The 20,443-nt window shown below is 38.7% G+C and overlaps 1 protein-coding gene and 1 long non-coding RNA gene across 9 annotated transcripts in view; one reads left to right on the top strand and one right to left on the bottom strand.

Annotated features, from left to right (window-relative positions):
- The window catches only part of CATSPERE (catsper channel auxiliary subunit epsilon), a 96,367-nt gene that overhangs the window by 15,914 nt on the left and 60,010 nt on the right, over positions 1-20,443 (bottom strand). For all 3 annotated transcript variants that reach the window (XM_072948612.1, XM_015234795.3, XM_072948613.1), the window contains 8 exons: positions 19,930-20,372; positions 18,093-18,151; positions 15,951-16,026; positions 12,502-12,554; positions 10,447-10,497; positions 10,027-10,060; positions 9,879-9,958; positions 4,659-4,758 (listed from right to left, as the gene is read on the bottom strand). In XM_072948612.1, coding sequence (XP_072804713.1) covers positions 4,659-4,758; positions 9,879-9,958; positions 10,027-10,060; positions 10,447-10,497; positions 12,502-12,554; positions 15,951-16,026; positions 18,093-18,151; positions 19,930-20,372 — 896 coding nt within the window. The remainder of the gene's footprint in view (positions 1-4,658; positions 4,759-9,878; positions 9,959-10,026; positions 10,061-10,446; positions 10,498-12,501; positions 12,555-15,950; positions 16,027-18,092; positions 18,152-19,929; positions 20,373-20,443) is intronic.
- LOC116285238 (uncharacterized) overlaps positions 1-20,443 on the top strand; it is a 105,073-nt gene that overhangs the window by 25,994 nt on the left and 58,636 nt on the right. The window lies entirely within an intron of this gene.

Genomic DNA, 20,443 nt, shown 5'->3' with positions numbered 1-20,443 from the left:
CAACCACCTATTGCAATAATCTTACGCCTTTTCTTCTTTATTCTGTTATTATAGTAGGCTATCTGATTTTCAAATAATTTCAAACTCTTCGTTTATGAAATAGACAAAATGTGGTCTGGATATGTAATTTTTTAATATGTTGCTACGTTTGATTTGCTAGTATTATGTTTAGGTGTTTTGTATCTATGGTTATGAATGAGATTGGCTCATAATTCTATTTTCTTTTAAGGTCATCATCAGGTCCTCCTGGATTCACAAAGTGAGTTAAAAGTGCTTCCCACCACCCCAATACTCTGAAAGAGTTTTTATAAGGCTCAAGTTAAATTCTTCTTAAATATTTGGTGACTTTGTCAGGAAAGCCACCTGGGATTAGAGTTTTCCTTTCTTTTCTTAGAGTACAAGAAATTTTGGTGTATTTTTCAAGGCATTTGTCCATTTTATCCATTTGTCCACTGCCAAATTTGTTGTTATAAATTTGTTTATAATAACCTCTATTATTTGGGCTATAAAATGGTGATATTGTAATTCTGTTTTTTTCCTTTGTCAACTGGGTTAATTTTGTAAAGAGATGCTTCCGCTCACGTACTATTTGGTTACTCAGTGGTATAGTTCATTTGAGGAAAATAGGATAAATGGTTTCCTTTTCTTTATTCACCAGTTTTTAAAATAATTAGCTTCCTATCATTCTACAAAGATGATCTTTTTAGAAGAATCATTGTGAATTCATAGGTTTAATATATTTAATGAGTTTTAACCCATTGCAATAATTATCCTCCATGAAGCTCAAATTATCCCATTTTGGCCAGTGGGAACCTGTTGATGCTGATGTCTGACTACTTGTACCTGACCTTAGCGGTCTCTGATACTTCCTTGCTGTTGGGTATGCCAGACTGTTCCAGGCTCATCTCGGACATTTCTTCCTCCAGGCTCGGAATCAGCCATTTACCTAAGAATCCCCAGTACTGTTAGGGGGAAATGGTATTTCAAAAAAGCAATCTGAATACTAAGGATACTTAATGGCTACTAATTAGCTATGTTTCTAGGGATTTCGATGGACAGAGCAGGAAAATTTTACCTACCTCTCTATTTGAATACTATATTTATATCCAGATCAGTATCCAGTACCTCAGGGATTTATATTAAGTCCTATTCAAGTTCAGGATTTTTGTCTAAGTTCTCCTGTCTTATATACGTATCTTCTTGCTTTTATACTTGGTGAGGAATGATAGTATTGGACTATCTCACATTACACACCTCATAGCTTCAGAATAACAATACGAATGTTACCACCACTGTCATGATTACTGAAAGCAGTTACATTTTTCCCTTCTTCACATTCTCCTCTTTATACTATATTTATGTTATTAGAGAATAAATACTCCCATTATATATTATACTCTAAGCCATTTAACACTGTGAGTAACTCTGTACTATATTATAATGCTTCCCCGTAGTTCTTATATTGATATCTCTTTAGTAATTTTGGTTTTCTGAAGCTTATTACTTAGTAAGTTACTTTGGAAGGGCTCATGGGAACAATATTATCTGAGCTTTTCATATATTGATAGCAGTTTGTGCCATTTATAGTGTAATGAGTTTTGCTGGGTATAAAATCCTTGGCTCATATTTTCCTTTAGTATTTTAAATATTTTGCTCTATTTTCTCCTGGCGTAAAGCATTGCTATATATTGTGTGATGATAATTTAATTTTCTTTGTAGGCTACTTGCTTTTTTTGCCTAGATGCCCACATGGATTGGCTTTCTGATTTGGCATTCTTAAGCGTATGGCATGCTCTTTCAAAAAGAAGCGTCAAATATTTTTCCTCAGTGGGGAGGGAGATGTTTTGTGGAATTATTAGTATTGGTTTTGTTCTTTTGCTTTGGTTTTCTTTTTCAGGAATTCCATTTTTCCATTGATTAGATCTTTACCTATCCTCAGTATTTGTTACTTTCTCTCAAATCATTTTTATTTTGTTCTTCATTTCTTTTTTACTTAAAAGTTTTTTTCTTTTAATTTCATGTATCTTTGAAGGCATTATCTTTTGTTCATGTTCATTTTTTAAAGGCTATTTCCACTAAATTTAGAATTCTAGGTTTGGAAATTATTTTCTTTCAGTAACTTTAAGATATTTTTGTTCAAAATTTTCTGTTTTTTATTTCTATTGAGAAATCAGCTTTTTTTTGTTTTGTTTTGAAGGTAACTTATCTTTTTTTGTTCTGGCTACTTTAAAGATTTTTCTCTTTGTTTTTGATTTTAGAAATTTTTCTGAGATGTTTCTGGGTTCAGATTACTTTCTCTGTGCCTTGGCGTCCTTCACCAGTTTTGGAAAATATTGCTTCTGGCAAACACTCCCTTTTCTCCCTTTTTAGGACTCCAGTTCTTAGATCTTAGCACTAAATCTCTTTCATGTTCTTTTCTATATTTTAAGTCAGTTTATCTCTCTGTGTGTAATTCTGGGTATTTCCTTCTGACTGCTCTGTCATCATTCCCAATAGTTGAGTTCCTAATTCCAGTTATTGCAATTAAAATTTTTTTCCTTGAAGTGATCAGCAGCTCAGATATAGGCATAGATAAGGCAGAAAGATTGATGTTTAAAGTTTTTATGACAGTGAACAGGAACAATACCGGGGAAGTGACATAGAGATATTGGCAAGACAATAGCTGAAGGACGGAATAATGGAGCTCAAGTTAGAGAGAAGATGAAGGGAAGAAAAATGTAGAGAGGGAGTAAAGAGGGAGAAAGCAAGGGGCTCAATATAGTGGATATCTAGATTGTGTGAGAAAAAGTAAGAAGCAGAGGAGGAGTGGGAACGAGAGAGCTAACGAACTGGAGGGGAGGTTAGAGACTGAAATGTTTGCATTTAAATGTGATTTTAACAGAGGGAGCAATATTGGTCAAGGTAGCTTTTGCTTTGCTGCTATAATAACCCCAATTCTCAGGGGCTTTACGTATTTAAAATTTAATTCTTTTACATATAGTCCAATGCAGAGTCCCTGGTTACATGGTTCCTCTGGATGGCTCTCCTGAAAGAAGTGAATTAAGAACTCAGACTTTTCTTTATCTAGTGGCTCCTTGAAGTCCCCTGACTGGACCCCCTTTATCCAGCTCTCCTCTACTCCATCTTTCATTGTTGCTGTAACATACTGACATGTGAAGGAAGGTGGGGGGCACGGAATTTCATGGGACATTCTTCAACACTTCATCCTGGACACGGAAGACTTCTGCTCATACTCCAGTGATAAGAATCAGTCACGTGGCCCCACTTAGTTGCAAATGAAGCTGGGAAATATAGTCTCTGTTTAGAAAGCTTCTTCCAGCAATAACCCTACCTGACGGCTGGCAGAATTCAGGAGTCAACTCTAATTCTTTTCAGGGCATAGGGAGACATCATCAAGTAACTGAGTATATGACAGCAACGAGTAGGGATGGGGTAGATGACAGCTGGATCACAGGAGCCTCAAACTAATGGGATTTGACTTAGGGTGAAGAGATAATTATCTGGAAATGATATTGTGGATTAGGAAGAACTTAAATTGCACAGTTCATCCTTAAGTATATGGGGTAGGAGAAGGAGTCCCCTTGGTTTGATAGGAAAATGGGGAAAACTGTATTCTCCAAAGAACGTTTATTGAAGAAGGATCGAAGGCATTTAACCTTAAGGTATATTGGGAAAGTCTGAGAAGGTGAAGGGTAATGGGAGTCTGAGCCAAGGTGTAAGAAGGATAGAATAGTCCAGGGATGAGACTGTGGGGAGGAAGTAGACCAGAAGGATTTACATACGGAGTGCAGAACAAGCACATGAGGAACGTGTGATGGCATGGATTTGTCTGCTCACATAATGGAAAGACACTTAGTTCTTGTAGTAGTGTGGAGGCAGGTAGCAAGTGGAACTTGAGTCTCCTGGTTGCCACCCTGGTGGGTTATACTTCTTGGAGAATTAAGGTCTCTGATATATGAGAAAGTTGCTTTGGAAGGAGTTGTCCCTCGTTTTGTTTGAGACCTCTGGGGAACCTCAGGAACCAATGCTGGTAACTTCTAGAGAGGGTCCATCATGATGGGGGCCCTCAAGGGCAGAAGGCCCCACGGAGCGGGGGCGGGAGTGAAGTTTGGTGATTGGGAGTGCCAAGGCCTTTCTGCTGTGGCCTGCAGTGTATGGGCAGATGGAGCGGGTCACCGTGGAGACTGAGTTTGACTGGTTGTGGAGGATGAAGGAGAACCAGGAGAGTGTGGGGACAGTGAAGCCAAGTTCAGTGGGTCAAATGATGCAAAGAAGTCAAGTGAGATAAAGCCTAGAGGGTGTCCATTTGATTTAGCACAAATGTGGTGAATGTCTGAAAGTCAAAGGCAGACCCATAAATAACCAAAAATGAAATACAATGTGGAGAGAAAATAAAAATTTCATTAATAATTGCATCATCCTACCAGAAACATCATTGTTTCTGACACCTTTAAGTCTGTTTTATATGATAGTGGTTTTTTTTTCATAAGTGAATTTTAGTAGTCGCAGAATTTCATATAGGGATAATATGAGTTTTTTTTTTTTACCCAAAGCTGACTGGTTCTATTTTCCTTAGATAACTTATATATATAGGTTTAAAAACAGAAAGACACGTCTAATTGCATGCTAAATTCTATTTAAATCTCCAAATGTCATACCTTCTTCATAGTGTTGTTAAAGCTATAGTCATCCCTGCCGTGTATTTCCCACACTATGAAATTTACTTCAACGTCTTCAACATAGCTTTCGTCATTGTATCTGAAAGAGACAGTGAACACACACAAAAAAGTTTAGAAGGGCTAAGAGCTCAAGCTTTTAAGACAGATGTGCTTAGATTTAAATCTTGTCTTGATCCCTCAGGAGCTTTGTGACCCTGGGGAAGTTACTGGAACTCTTGAAGCCTCGATTTTCTTATCTGTAAAAAAAAATAATGGTACCTACTGTATAGGTTTCCCTCAGCTCTCAAAATAAACCTCATAGCAATGAAGCAGACAGTTTTCACGTTTTTAACAGTTGGAGCCATAAGTTCTCTTCCCTTTGATAGGAACTGTATGTTGATAAGGTGACGAATTGGTGAGGCCCTGCTGTCATGGCTGGTAGCAGGGAGAAAGACAGAAGTGAGTGATGAGTGTGGGAAGGGCAAAACAAGGATCCCTTGGTGTCAACTTAATCAACAAATATTCGTTAGGTGCCTATTATGTACCAGAAAACTAAACCACAGAATTACTGTGATTAGAACTGAGATGCTGCAGATCTCCCTGGAGGCACCGGCTGGAACATGTGGCTGTGTTAGTAAGAGTTGAGGGGGGCTTGAGAAGCAGAAGTAGTCACAAGCTCCCTGGAGCTGCAGTCCTGCACAGCCTGTGCTCAGTGAACATGCGATGTCAACAGCAGACAGTCCAGCATGACAGGGTGCCCACTCCCCTGATGCTGGGACTGGAGACATAAGCCTCCCTGAGCTTATTTACCCCGAAAGCAGTGAGTTTTAAAAGAGATATGTTACTTCAAATTGTTAAGATTTTTTTTTTCCTGCTACCATGTGAAAATAGGGGCTTGAGACCAAAGCTAATGTCAGTTACTGGTAAAGTTGTACCTTTGCATACCAGAGCTCGTTTTAAAAATGGGTACGTGCCTGCCTTCTCCATCAGTTATTGCCCATATTTCTGAATGAAATTGTCCCTCATACCCCTTGGATGGGAATTTCACTTAGGACCTTGGCACGGGTTGCCTCATCGTCTGATGTATTTTCTTGCTTCACATCTCTGTGTCAATTCATGAAAACTGGCAGATCCTTGACAGTGTCCCCTTACTCACTGCCCAGATTGCTGCCTGACTTTGCAGTGATTTTTTTGGCTTTCTGGGTCAGCTGTAACTCGCTACTGTCTACCCCTGGTTATAAAAGACAGTTTTTGTCCCATTCTCAGAAGTTGAGAAGAAAACATTTTTAAATGCCAGAAAGTGGTATCTGAGAAGCTGTTTTATTTCTATCTTACAGTTTTTAGGAATCTTAGAGATGAACTCAGCTGTGACTATGGAGGGGTTGGAGCAGTGGTGCTCAACTTCTTTCTTGGCAGGAGAAGGGGGTTGTAGAGAACTCAATTCTAGTGAGAGTGCTGGACCCTCCCCACAGGAAAGGGCATGTGTGTCTGGAAACACGCACACTTTTCTATACAATTTCAGAGATTTAGGTCGGGCTTTAGCAAAGCTCTGATTCTAGGAGCTTTGGAAGGTGCTGCGTATTTTATTGCATCTTGAATTATTAAAAACTAGTTGTAAAGCCGTATGTTTTATTTAAATAAAAAAGATCTTAATTGAACTCTGAGCTGGCTTCTTTGGACACTCCTAAAAGCAATAAACTACAGTGCCATCTAGTGGCAATAAGGATAAATGGCATGACCCATACTTTATTTTGTGTTTATTGTGAGGTATAATACTAATTGAACCTGAGAGAATCATGACTGTTACAAATTACAAGAGAAGTTACAAAATGCAGTAACTTCTCCACTCTGGCAGTTCTACTTTTGGAACTGGGAAGGAGACACTTCTCTGTTGATCCATTGGACACATATGGTTTCAATCCTGTGTGGTCACTCCAGATAGCCCATTGTATTAACCATGTCTCTTACTATCTGCATGGTGATGCTTTAGTATCAGGGGTCTTGCTTACCTTGGAGGGACTCCCAGGGTTAATTAATTCTTAGAGATCGTAAATAACTCTCCCAAGAATGCCTTTCATATGCAAACCAACCAATCCAGAGCCCATACCTCCAGCCACCTCCTTTATAGGTTGTCACACTCTGGGCCACTATTCACTTGCCCCAATCACCCCAAGATCAGATACTAGACAAGTAGGGATAGCACTTTTGCCCAGAGTCCGCTGAAATTACTCAAAATAGCCACCCCTAAACCTGCTCACCCTGTCTTATCCATTCCTTCCCACAGAAAACACAATAACGGCTCTTGCTTCTGTTTTCCCCTCACTCCCTCTGCCTCCTGACAGACCCTGGTGCTTCCGTGGGAGGCCCTACGTGGTATGCTGTGTCTCCTGTTTTTTGGGATCAGTCGGTATAATAAACTTCTTCCTTCATGACAGTCATTTCCATGTCTGTGTCTTATCATATCTAATTAAAACAAATAATGAGTACCCCTAAATCACCCGGAGTACCTGTTCCTGAACCTCCTGCATCATGGTAGTGCAGTCGTGTCCGTGTTTCCTCTGGGTTGCTTCTCTAGCACCAAGTTATAGTTTGGGATGGGTTGTCATGGGGAATGCGAAGGCAGAGAGGCAGCAGGGGTGGCATATTCCTAGCTGGATCATACTCTCAGGACTTGCTTCCTTCTTAATTAGTGTTTGATGGTGAATCTATTATTTTATCTGTAAAATTCTGCCTAGCCTTATTCCTGAGCCATTCTCTTTAAAGGTAAGGCATTTATTGTAATCTAGAGGCCTAGACTACAGACTGATTTCCCAGTGACCTCCTCTGACTGCCTGTTTCTCAAAGCTTAATTCATTAGCACTCAAATTTACCTCTGATAAATACCTAATTGAATACCAAGCTGTCAACTATGTATTGCTGTAATTCAGTTGAACTGGACACGGAGCCTTATTGATCTGACTGTCCCTCTGTAGTTAGTCTCAAATATTCAGTTGATTATCTTAGGAGAACTGGAGGCAACAAGCTTTATCAAGTGATTCCTAGTAGCAGAGATTTAAGCAGTTGCCCCCAGAAAAAAAGTGTTGCCACAGTACTTGAAAGCAGTGCTGCCCCAGCAGTCCGCTTCCTGACCCCAGCCTCTCCCATCCTTCACATCCTCTCACCTGCCCCTTGACCTCACAGAAACTTCCAGTCCCCTGATTGCTCTCTGCTTTCCTGCTACACAGTGTGCCTTTCCAGCTTCTCTGGCTTCCCCGCTCAGCTCAGTCTCATGGTCGGTCACCTGACCCCTCTCTCACCAGCATCCAAGACGCACTCAGTTGTTCTTGCCCTTGCATCCAATGTCTAATCCAAAACTTGGTTCCCTATGCCTTCTTCCTCTGTGCACGTGCCACTTCAGACATTCAGCCTCTGTGAGGACTGGACTTACTCATGGTATCTCACCCCAGCTGTGCCTGTGGTGTTGTCCAGTCACCTTGTTACTGGCCCTTAGCCAGCCATATTACCCTGTGACCTTTGACATTCTCCCGAAAGCCCCTCTTCAGTGTCCCTCTTCTTGGTTTACAGATGGCCCTCCTTCCTACTTCATGTAAGTAAAGCGAGGCTTTCAGACATGACACTCCTACATTCCTATTCCCAAACCAGTCACTTTCCATGTCCGTTTTTGCTCCTTCCTTCCAAGTCTCAGAGGACCAGGGGATGAACTGTCCCCCTTTTAGCCTTGCTGCCTGAGCCTTTGATCCTACTTCCCCAGTCTTCTTCATGGAACTTGCTCCTAATAGTTTATTTTATTTTATTAGGAAATATTTCAAATATGCAGAAGAACACGAAAATTTTATTCTTTTTTTTTCTTGCAAATTCCCATTCATTTTCCTTCCACAGTTCCATATGATCTGTGTCATCTTTGTATTTCTCTGAATGTTTTTGGGATCTTATCTTATTTCTAGTCTCCTTTTCTTCAGCCCACCCTCGAATATTGTTTTTTGTTTTTTGTTGTTGTTTTTTGGTAGAGTTAATTTTTGGCTCATAACTCTTCTCTTTTTCCATATTACAGTTAAAAGGAAATACCACTTTTGAGACTTCCTTTTACATGGAGGGCGCTCATTGAATATAACGCTCTTGGTCTACCTCTGCGTTCCTATTCACTCTGCACCTTGGGAGATGGGTTGACTTAAATAATTGATAAGTTAGAAAAGAATAAGCTAGACATGCTTGGCTCAGCTTCTGCATTTTTCTTCTTAGGAGTGAATTCAGGAGTGAATATTTAGGATAACATGTCGTCTTTGCTCCTTTATGTTATACATTTAAATGACCCCCCGGAGGAGAGGCCAACAGTGGATCTATACCAGTGACTGGGGACATCATTCTTCTTAACCCTGTAAGGTGTAGTCTTAGTGGTGTAGTAGCAGGAGGTTCGCTTTCTGCAAATGTAAGCTCTATTTCTCAATATACTTTTTGTGAGTAATAAGTAATAATTTTCATCTTCTGACTCCTGTTATTCTGTTCACTCAGGATTCGGTCAGGGAAGAGGGGTGCAGTTGGACCTTCTAGGTACCTCAACAGTTCTTTATGATCAGTCACAACTATTCTTAATATCACAAAATTTCTATTGACTTCTGAATACATATCTCTGTCTCAGACAGTTTACATGAACTTCAGATGCTTCCGTGAACGTTTTATTGAACGTTTCCCTCTGGCTGTCACACAGACTTCTCAAATTCAGGAATGTAGAACTCAACTAATCATCTTCTCCCTGCAGCCTACCCTTTATTCTCTATTTTATATTACCGTTGATGCTATTAAATTTTTTCCCATTTAGGGAAGCCATGGAGTTCATGAGTTGGTTCAGCAAATATTTATTTTTTATTTAAAAAATATTTTTTAAAATTGAAATACAGTCAGTTACACTGTGTCAATTTCTGGTGCACAGCACAATGTCCCAGTCATGCATGTACATGCATTCATTTTCATATTCTTTTTCATTAAAGATTACTACAAGATATTGAATATAGTTCCCTGTGCTATACAGAAGAAACTTGGTTTTTAAAAATCTATTTTTATATATAGTGGCTAAAATTTTCAAATCTCAAACTCCCAAATTTATCCCTTCCCACCCCCTCACCCCACTGGTAACCGTAAGTTTGTTTTCTATGAGGCTCCTTTTCATACTTTTATTTTGAAGTTTTCAAAGGAAGTTAAAATTTTTAGTGAGAATATACTTACAATTGAAGTAAAGGGCGAAACTTTTCTTTGAAATTAAGTCTCAGTGGGCAGCCATATTTTTCCCTATCATATTTTACTCTCTAGAAGAGAAAAAATGCTTTAGTTATTTTCTATATTTGGCTGGTTGACAAAATTATAGTTTTCTTACCAAGTGTTTAGATGGTCGATCCCTCAGATATGTCCTGTAAAAGATATTTTCACTACTTAGTATCTTTCCTTTTCTTAAACTTAAAAATTAAAACCATTACTTTGGGTAAAGAGGTATCACAAAAGTCAAACAGATAATTACAAAATACTCTTAAAATATGTGCAGATTAAACAACATGCTTCTAATAGCACATGGATCAAAGAAGAAATCTTAAGAGAAATTTAGAAATATATTCAACTAAATGAAAATGAAAACACAACTTGTCAAAAGTTGTGAAATGTAGCAAAAGCAGTGCTTAGATGTAAATTTGTAACAAATGCATAGAGTAGAAAAGACTGATGCTAATAGGAATAAATTCTGATTCTAAATTATTGATACATTAATATGAAACTCAATGCTTATGTTAAAAATATTTCTTACTTTTCAATACGGTAATAAAAATCATGATGACGACATTCTTTTTTATGAAATCTATAAAAAAACATAATGGAGTTGTAACATCATCATTCCTTATTTACTAACACAAACATTTAATTATTTAACTCAGTGATTCTCAAACTTGAAAAGTAGCACAGAATCATCACTTAATGAATTAGAATCTCTGGGATTGGTATGTGGCCCTAGCATTTCTGTTTTTGAAAATCAGCTTCACAAATGTTTGTGAAGACACCAGAATTTGAAATCTAACGTATCTCTTATATTTGATACATATGAGAAATCTGTAGAAAATCTATCAAAGTAAAGGTGAATTTCTTTGAATGGTTTCATTTCTCATAATTTTTTTTAAAAAACAGAGTTCTAATTGTTACTAGAGACTCAGTTGTGCACATAAGGATATACTTTAAAGAGTCACATAATTTCTAGTTAGGGTTCGTGCAGATGTAAGGCTATCATGGTCTATAAAAATAATAAGAGTTTTTAATAAGTTAAATTATTCCTTTGACTGTTTGTTTTTTGCTGGCTGCTTTCAGTGTAACTCAGAAGGAACTCTAGTCATCACTGTGTTTATATAGATATTGGAAGTCTGGACCGTTTCCTACCCCGAACTCAAATGAGACCCCAAGAGATGCCCTCCTTCACTGACAACTCTCCTGTCAAAGTACATAGGCTTCCTTTGCCGACTATGAAAACCTCAGGCCCACCACAGCCTGAATCCAAGATATTAGGGTCATTTTTAGGTTCCCAGAGCAGGGAGTCATTGACTAAGAGGCCTGGAATAAGGTCCTGAAATCTGTGTTTTCAAACATGCTGTCCAAGTGATCCTGATAAGCAACCTAGTTTGACAGTTGCTCTCTAAACCCTCCCAGAAATTGATTCCAGTGGCTTTGCCTCTCACTGAAGAAGGACGTCTTCATGCAGTGGTACTGCATGCAGGGGTACTGGGAGTTGATTTTGGTAACATGTTTCTTAGAGCACGTATTCTCAAATTTTAATGTCCCTACTAATCTCAGAAATTTTGTTAAAATAGGGATTCTGACTCACCAGGTATGAGGTGAGGGCTGAGATTCTGTAAGTTCCCAGATGATGTCAGTGCTGGCCCACAGAACATACTCTAAGGAGCAACGATGTATACCATCCCAGAAACAGGATGCTATAGGCTGTATAAACCAGTTAGCCTTTGTGTTTTCTGGAAAAGGACTTAACAGGAAATGCAAATACCTGGCTGAATGAGATGGGAATATTTACTTATCTGCCAACTGGTTATAATAATTCAGTACTCAAAAGATTATTAGAATGACAAATGAATAGACCTTTGTTTCGGATGAGAGCAAGGCACTTCATAAATAGGCTCAGATAAGAGTCAGTCACCCTGACTGAGACATTGCTACCTCCACTGTAAATTCCACCTCAATTAGTTTTGTGAATGCTGACCTTGACTTTCTCCCACGGATAAGAAAGGGCTATGGATGACACAAGATCCAGGTTGCTTCGTTGCGAACCATAGTAAGATCAATAAAAGTCATACCTCGGGTTTCTCTGGAGAAAACACTGGTGGTTCTGTTAGGTTTGCTCTAAAAAGTTTTCCCATAGAAAAAGGTGTAGGAAACTGAGGCTTCTCTCATGTAGTTATAAGCAGTTCTCTGACAGAAATGAAATTATAGCTGGTTTGAGTTGGATGGACAACAGAGGTCAAGTGTTTCTCCCTCTCATTTCTCTGGAAATGAGTTGTAGACTGCAGAGCTAAGAGAGGTGATTTGAAAGATGGAAACTGGCGAATGAAAGGGAAAGATAGAGAAAAATGCTGGTAATAGAGAAAGAGGTGAAATCTTTTTCTCTTTTAGTACGATTCAAATGTAATATTTGACTTGGCAAAAAGTTCAAACAAATCTGGTTTGGACAAATTGTCAATTCATAATGGATTTCATTATGGACGTGTTAGTCATTAGGCTAATATTATTGCTAGTAATTACCATTTAGTTCACCATTTGTTTTAAAACGTGAAGAGTAAGACAGGTCAAATGCAAATATACTTGCCCTTTGACAGCGATGAATTTTTTAGCATCACAGCCCACAGCTATTTGGAACACCTAAAGTAAAGTAATTTAGGTGATGAGTTCAGCGGTTCCGAGTCACATGATCTAAAATATTACTGCAGCCAAGGGCAATTACATTTTAGACTTGAAATGATCCTTTAAATGTAGGGTTCTGTTATACTACTTTGTGTTTTCCTCCTTCTTTGATCACTTTTTCTCTTTCTTTGCTTCTTTCCATCCTTACTGCTCTCAAGGCCCGGAGGTTGGGTCTCTGCTCTCTTACATCAGTATCTCTGAGACCTGATCTGGTCTCATCTTTCACCAGCACCTCTGTGATCAGGACTGTCAACTCTGTGGTTCCAGCTTGCACCTGACTCACCTGGCAGTTTTCTATATCTATTAATTTGACTTCTTTTTAACTAGAGTCCTGGTCCTTCCTCTGAGATAGGCTACTTCTATTTCTACCTGGCTCCAGGACACTTTACTCACTGCTGTCTACCCTGCCCACCCCCAGCCCCACCCAAGGCTTTCTAAGTGAGATCTAGACACTTGCATTCTGTCTTAAACATGTCCTGTATGTTGCATATTTCCACAAGGCAAATCTAAAGAAAAATCCCTAATACTCCTTACGCTAAAGAAGGACTTGGGGATCAGGAGGGTGGGGATAAAGAATGATGTCCAGCCAAGCTTGATGGATTTAAAGAGTTGCACCTGCGAAACCAAAACCTTTCAGGCTTCATTTGCAAGGGATGTTCTATAGCAGGAGTCCATGAATCTTATTTCTTGAACCACCTGATCTCACCCATAGGACCTGATTTGTTATCTCAACAATTCTACCCACAGTCCTTGCTGTCCATTGTCACTAAATCTTTTCCCATCAAATATGTTCAGAAACATGGGTCTGCCCTGTTTCTTTACTAAATTTTCCGTGTAACTTACATGGTTGGCTGAGGTCCTCAAATTTTTCATAGTTAGATCATCACTTGATGATCTTATTTGTAACATCACTTCTTTTCTGGGTCCTAATTCACAAAAATCATCCCTCAGAATCAACAGCCATGACTAGGATTAAAAATACGAGTTGACCTGCAGGTGGCTCTTGAACACGAGCATGGGCACAGGATGTGGGAAGCAGGAATAATCCTGTTTTTATTCACTGCTGGAGGGCTGACACATGTTCCCTAGGACTGGACATCTAATTAGAGAGATTCGGACATATAGCTCAAAGGATAATAATGAGTGTACCGGTTTTCTTTATTTAATGTTCTTCTCTTAAGTGGAGAGACAGGGCAGAACTGCGCCTGCCTTAGCTCAGAATCAGACACAGCCATTCTCTCTAACTGGATGGAACAACTGAACTGAGGAAGGAATTCTAAAGGCCTTCAACACAGAAATATTGATAGACAACGCATTAGACAAAGTGTAGTCCTCTCTCCCTGGGAAAATTCATCTTGGAAGGAATTGCTAAGGCCCTCTGGGGACTGGCTCACTAGGGTGGCCTCCCTGCGTACTGTTTCTTGGTGTATGGTTAAAAACTGAGATGCAGCCCTGTTGGAGCTGCCTCTGCTGAAGATATGAGGACTAAGTGACAAAGATGGCAGATTCCTGTTCAGATGGTTCAGACCATGGTCCATTTGCTCCAGACATTTAGCAAGGGCCTAACGTCATGCAACTAGAGAAGTCTGTGGGCCCTATGCCTCTGTAATAAATTTATCTGGGAGACTGACAACTTGCTTACCAGCACAAAGAAGGGTCCCTGTGGTTGAGGGCACACCTTGTAGTTGCGTACATGTTTTTATTTTCCTGGCTAGCTAGAGGACCTACCTCCACAAGGCCACATTTTCCTGTTGACCAAAGGGCTATGTATGACATATTTCTCCATTCTGTTTCAGTGGGTGGGTCAATGCAGACTACCTGCAGTGGCGTGCATGGTGGCTGGATTTGAACTATCCCTGTCTTGGGGTGTGCCAAGGAAGGAACCAGGAATATTAGATGATTACTCTGTGGTAGGTACTCTTCTGGGCACTTAACAAAAATTATCTCATTTAATGCTCTCAGCAAAGTAGATAAATACTGCAAGATAGCTATTATATTTCCTCCTTTACCAATGAGGCAGCTGAAACTCAGAGTGTTTAGTAGCTTTTCGAAGTGGTAGAGCTTGGATTTGAACTCGGGTTAGATTAACCTGCTTTTGTAATGCCTGGGCTGGGCAGGAAAGGGTGAATAAGGATCCCTAACAAATCTATAAATTAGACAGGGGAAAGGTTGGAGGAAAGCACATGCTTCAGGAAGGCATCGTGTATGGGATAGGGTGGAGCTGTTGAGGAGCTGAAGATGGAACACACAGACCGAGGCTGGGCCAGGAACTTGCGACGTCTCATCTTTGCTTCCTCGGCAGATTAAGCTGGGAAGGCAGCATGGTAGGTAGACGGGGGAGTGGTGGGTACGCATCTGCAGGCAGTTTCCTGGGGAAGCAGTATGTGTCAGCAGAGCTCGAGGGTGGATCACATCTGCCTCAATTCAAGGCTTCCTCTAAATTCTTGGAACCTTGTCCTGGTAGGAACAGGCTCCTTGTGCTGGCGTCTCGAAGAGCAGGCACTGTGTTTCATTTAACTCTGAGTTCTTCATGTAGGGATTCCTCATTGTGCTATGACTGCTGTGTGGTGGGTGCTCAATATATGTTTACTGATTATTAGTTGGGCTGAGAAGGAGCAAAGGGAGGAGGCACCCCTTAGCGTGGAACAAAGACTCAAACGAGGTGCTGGTGGGTGGTTGCCTGCTCAGCCCACTGCTGCATCACATTGCTATGCCTTTGAGCACGCCTCTCCCTGCAGCTCTCTCTGCGCCTGCCCACGCAGCTTCTCCTGATTCTTCAGCAGTCAGTTTCTGCATCACCTTTATGCATCACCTTTCCCTCCCAATCAAAATTGCTCACTCTTTCCTCTGGGCTATTTGATAATAGATTTACAATTATAGCTTCCCCTTGGGAAGGGGCTCTTTTCATCTTTGTGACTCCCATTACTTAAGCACCTGGACTGAAACATAGCAGGTATGTCATACATTTTTTTGAATGAAGAAATGATTCAGTTTTTTGAATAAATACGTGCAGGATAAATATGGACATGACTGGCAGTCTTCTCTGACAAGCCATGTCCAACTTTAGCTGTTCCCTTTAACTTTAGTTTTCCTTTACACAGTTTTATTTATTTTCAAAAACTAATAATTTTACACCTTTGTGCTTGTTATATATCTCACTTCCGATAGTAAACTCATAGAAAGCAGTAATCTGATCTTCTCTTCCCAAGGTAAATAATGCCATCGCTACAGTGAAATATTACAGTGTTGCTATGTATTAGGGGAATGGTGTTGAATGGGGTTGATATGTATTATTTAGTTTACCACCTTGTATTACTGAAGTAAATTTTTTGATCTTCTACCCATGTCACTTACCTTTTGGGTTATTGGACATATCTTCGCAAATTCACTAAACCTAACCTGGACGAGCAGAAGACCCGTGTTCTGGTGTCTAGAAGGAACAACACATATAGGTGACTATAGAATCACAAGGGAGGCAGGCATGACTCTGCCTTTCTGTAGAGCAGATCAAAACCCCCATGAACATGATCTGATGGAACCCCCGCCCCCCACGAGGAATTCTAGACACCTGGAGGATGGGGGTGACTGCTTCTAAGGTGCACTGTGGTCATATCCTAAGGTCACTCCCACCTCAGGGTATTCTGTATTTTGATCAGCATAGGGTCAGCACAGTGGGAAATAGAATGAGCATCTATCAGCATTTCAGCCCCTCCTGTTTCATGAACACCCTCAGTCCCCTGAAGGTAGGGCTCTGCTGCTGACAGCTTGCCCTGCTTCCTGATGGTATTGTAGGGTCATAGCCACTGTATAGATTCCGTCTCTAGCCTCTGCAGATTTTTTCCCCTCCTATTGATAATGCCTTTGGAACAATAAAGAATAAAATTGTGAAATTAGTTTTCTGATTCACAGTATGCTGCCTAATGTGATCTGACTGGAACCAAGAGGGAGACTGGACATAATGCCTTTGTAGATTATGAAATACATGACTGGACATGAATCACTTTGTGCTCAGGCTCAAAGATCACAGAAGGAAAGATTTTAAAAGTATTATTTATACCCTGCCACTGCTAAGGTTTTTACTTTTTAAAAAAACTGGGAAAAAGCATACACAAACCACCAACAAATGTCCTTTTCATTCCAATATTCATTGTATCTTAATATTTATCATATATTAGATATAAAAAGACTAAATAAGGGAGGATACAAGTAGCACATTTTTGTATTTTTAAATCACTGTACCATATTTCATCAATTCTAAGATACATTTTTTAAAATTTCCTTCAACAATTTTGAAATCAGGAAGCATCTTATAATTATGGCAACTATTGCCTTTTACCCCAATTTGATGGTGTCTTTGACTTGATAAATTCAGTAATATAGTATAGATCTGTAAAAGGACACTAAAGTAAATACTGCATCTTCAATTTGCTACACAATTTTGCTGATATACAGGTTTTGGTTTTTTTTTCCTTTCCTGCCGTTGCTGATTTCAAAGCTTTTGGTATTTTTTTGTCAAGTCTCAGACTGACCTAAAGTATCCTGGTTAATTTGATGTGTATTGTACAGCAACAGAATTCTGAGTAAATATCCACAAAACCAAAAATACCCAAAGGAATCCACAATGCTAGAAGAGTCAAGAATAAAGTTAGTGGTTGAGGGAAAAAGGAACACATTGAGCCTCTCTTGACTTTTGTGTCTAAAGTAGCACTTTCTCCTGACACTTCCTGGTCATTCTCTACCGCTTCTGTTTTATTTTCTTAATAGCACTTATAATTATTTGGGATCATCTTGTTTATTTACTTCATTACTTGCTGCTTGTCTTATCCCACTAGAGGTATGTCTCATGACAGCAGTACTCCATGTTTCTTGTTCACCATGTGTTGTGAACACTTATTAGAGTGCTTGGCACGGAGTGGGTGATCAGACTCACGTGGAGTAGCTGCAGACTAAAGAAAAATGGACTTTTTCCTAGAATAGTGGTATCTTTCCAGAAAATACATTGAGTCAGGACATAATGAGAACCTTATCAATGCCTTAAGACACAATTCTGTGTTGGCTGCCTTCCGTCAGAAATTGTGTAGGTGCTACCTTATTCCAAGACTCAGAGATAGTGTTTTGTCTGATTCTACTCATAATTAAAGACTTTTTTGGGATATTCAAGTTCTAGTTTTTGCTTAAGGATAGTATGTAAAGACTTTGGGATGGGAATGAATGATAAAAGATGCTCAGAATTGTTGAATTAAGAAACAGCCTGTTTTTTTGTACCTTCAGTTGGATGAATAGCACCTTCAGATAGGTCGTGTTTCCATTTAATTAAAGGAGCATTTTACGTTGCTATACAGAATACTAATTTCACATCTTGCCAGACATTTAAAGGAATTTGAAATCTGGATATGTAAAAGGATATGAGGCAATTTCAATAAAAGAATACCTATAAATCAGTAACCTGAATAGCATATTTAATATTGAGTAGGTTCTTTTAAAAGTCATACTTACTGCAATGTAAAATAATCATCTACTGCCTCATAATTGATATTCTGAGAAAATGTTACAGTCTGAAAAAGAAAATAAAAAGTTTATGTAAAGTAGAAAAATTGGGAATAGGGACAATGGATACTTTCAAGTAGATTGAAATCTTTCGTTAGGTAAGAAGAATATATTTAGCATTTTTTCCTAATTTATTTTCTTTTCTAGCTCAGAAACTCCCATTATGTATATGTTAGATTTAATTTGTTATATTTTCTTATTTTGCTTTTAATTTTATATCATCACACTTCTTTTATTTATATTGCTTCTCTCTCCCTCCTCATTTAACTTTTGTTATAGAAATATTATTTTTATTTTTTATTTACATCCTTAGCATAGCAAACTTTCACTTTCTTCTGTTTTCTGTAATCTGCCTCTGGACCTTTTTATTTCCTCTTTGAAGTTTTTAATCGATTACAGATATCATATAGTCTGTAACTGTTGAGACTATGGGGAATTATTTGTCTGAACCTTTCTTCAGCTCTGTTTGGTTCTTCTTTATATTTTCTGACTCTGTTAAACTTCTCACTTTGCTCAGCCATTCTTCTCCAGAGTTTGTTGAGTGTCTTTATGATCCTTACCTTGAACACTTTATTAAGTAGATTGCTTATCTCCATTTCGCTTAGTAGTTCTTCTGGGGTTTTTATCTTGTTCCCTCGTTTAGTCACCTCATTTTGCCTAATTCTCTAATTTTTCGTAATGATATTATACCAAAAGATAGTTTTGAAATTTTAAAAATTATTTTTGAATATCTTAATTGACCTAATTCTTTTTTAAAAATTGAGGTTCAATTGATAGGTAACATTATATTAGTCTCAAGTGTACAAGCTTAAGGGAGCTGAGCCTAGAAAGAGGAAGTGGGGAATAGAACACACAATATTTGGGAAGAAATTGTAGTAACATGTAAAACGATTATGCTACAGTATTACTTAGGAAGATAGTCTACAAAACCATAGACAAAAAATTTATACCAGTTGTGGTAGATTATTTACAAAGATGGCTGCAATAATTTCTCCCATTCCTGGATGCATGTCCCTTTACAGTGTATGTTTGCTGTTCTTCTATTAAGAGGTGGAGTCTGTTTCCCCATCCTGTTAATCTGGGCGAGCCTTGTGAATTATTTTGATGAGTAGAATATGGCCAAACCTAGGTCTTGAAAGGCCTCGTGACTTCAGCTTTCACCATTTGGAACACTGCCCTGAAATTACCAATAAAGAAGCCAGGTCTAGCCTGCAGGATAGAGGACACATAGAGCAGAGACAAGTGCTCCAGCTGAGGTCCCTTATACTAACAAGCCAGTGCTTCCACCAAGCATTTGACACGTGAATGAGGTCATCTTACATTATCCTGTCCCAGGCAAGCTATCAGATGACCACAGCCTCATGAATGAACACCGAATGAAACCAGCAGAGCTGCCCAGCTACTCATAACCAAAATTGTTGACCCACAAAACTAGTTGTTGTTTGAAGCTATTAGGTTTAGGGGTGGTGTTATACTACCGGACATAGCAGATGGAACTCTACAGAAAAGTCATGCATTAAAAAAAAAGAAAAAGGAAACGAACAATACAATTGACAGTCAGAGTTCTGCAGGAATGTGCTTTTAAGTGGCAAACAGGCCCTGGATATTGAAAGTAAAAGTTGTCACTCAGGAATTAATGGCTTACCATATTATTTATTTAAAAACATAGATATTTCTCAACATTTTTGAAGCTAAACTTGAGGGGAAATCCAGTTTTTTTTAAAGTTAATATTATAGTTTAACATTTATTAAAATCAAATGAAGGAATTTTAAAATAACAACTTACCATGTTTTTAATGCTGTATCCTAAGGCAGTTTCATAGTGAACTTGTTGTTTTTTATCTAATATTTTGGGGCCATATGATTCCACAATGATGTACAGACCAGTATTTTCTGGATAGACTATTAGAGCCCAAAATGACAGGTTTTGTCCCTTGTCCAATAAGTAAAAAGCACTAAAAATACTATTGTGAAATTCCCAGTAGGGACATTTTTCTTCTGTCTTAAAAATTGCACTGTGTGCTTCCAGTATTAAGGGATATTCCTGTTGCTGTATTTCACCATTTTCAAAAACGTATATGAGATATACTTGACCAGATGAATTCAAGGAAATTAATGATTTTATTCTGTTACTTGTCCATAAATGTAGTTTCACTGCATCTTCAGCAGACACCTTGGAATAAAACATTACATTATTTTCCATTTTTATCAAAATATTTCCAAAATAATCTGGAAAAAAGAGAAAAAAGTTTCTGTTATTCTGAGTTAATGTAAATCCATGCTGTTTTATTTAAGTGTGC

Source organism: Vicugna pacos, chromosome 23 (assembly GCF_048564905.1).
Source record: "Vicugna pacos chromosome 23, VicPac4, whole genome shotgun sequence".
Lineage (NCBI taxonomy): Eukaryota > Metazoa > Chordata > Mammalia > Artiodactyla > Camelidae > Vicugna > Vicugna pacos.
Note: the sequence above shows the minus strand (reverse complement) of the source record. Positions and strands in the feature narration are given on the sequence as shown.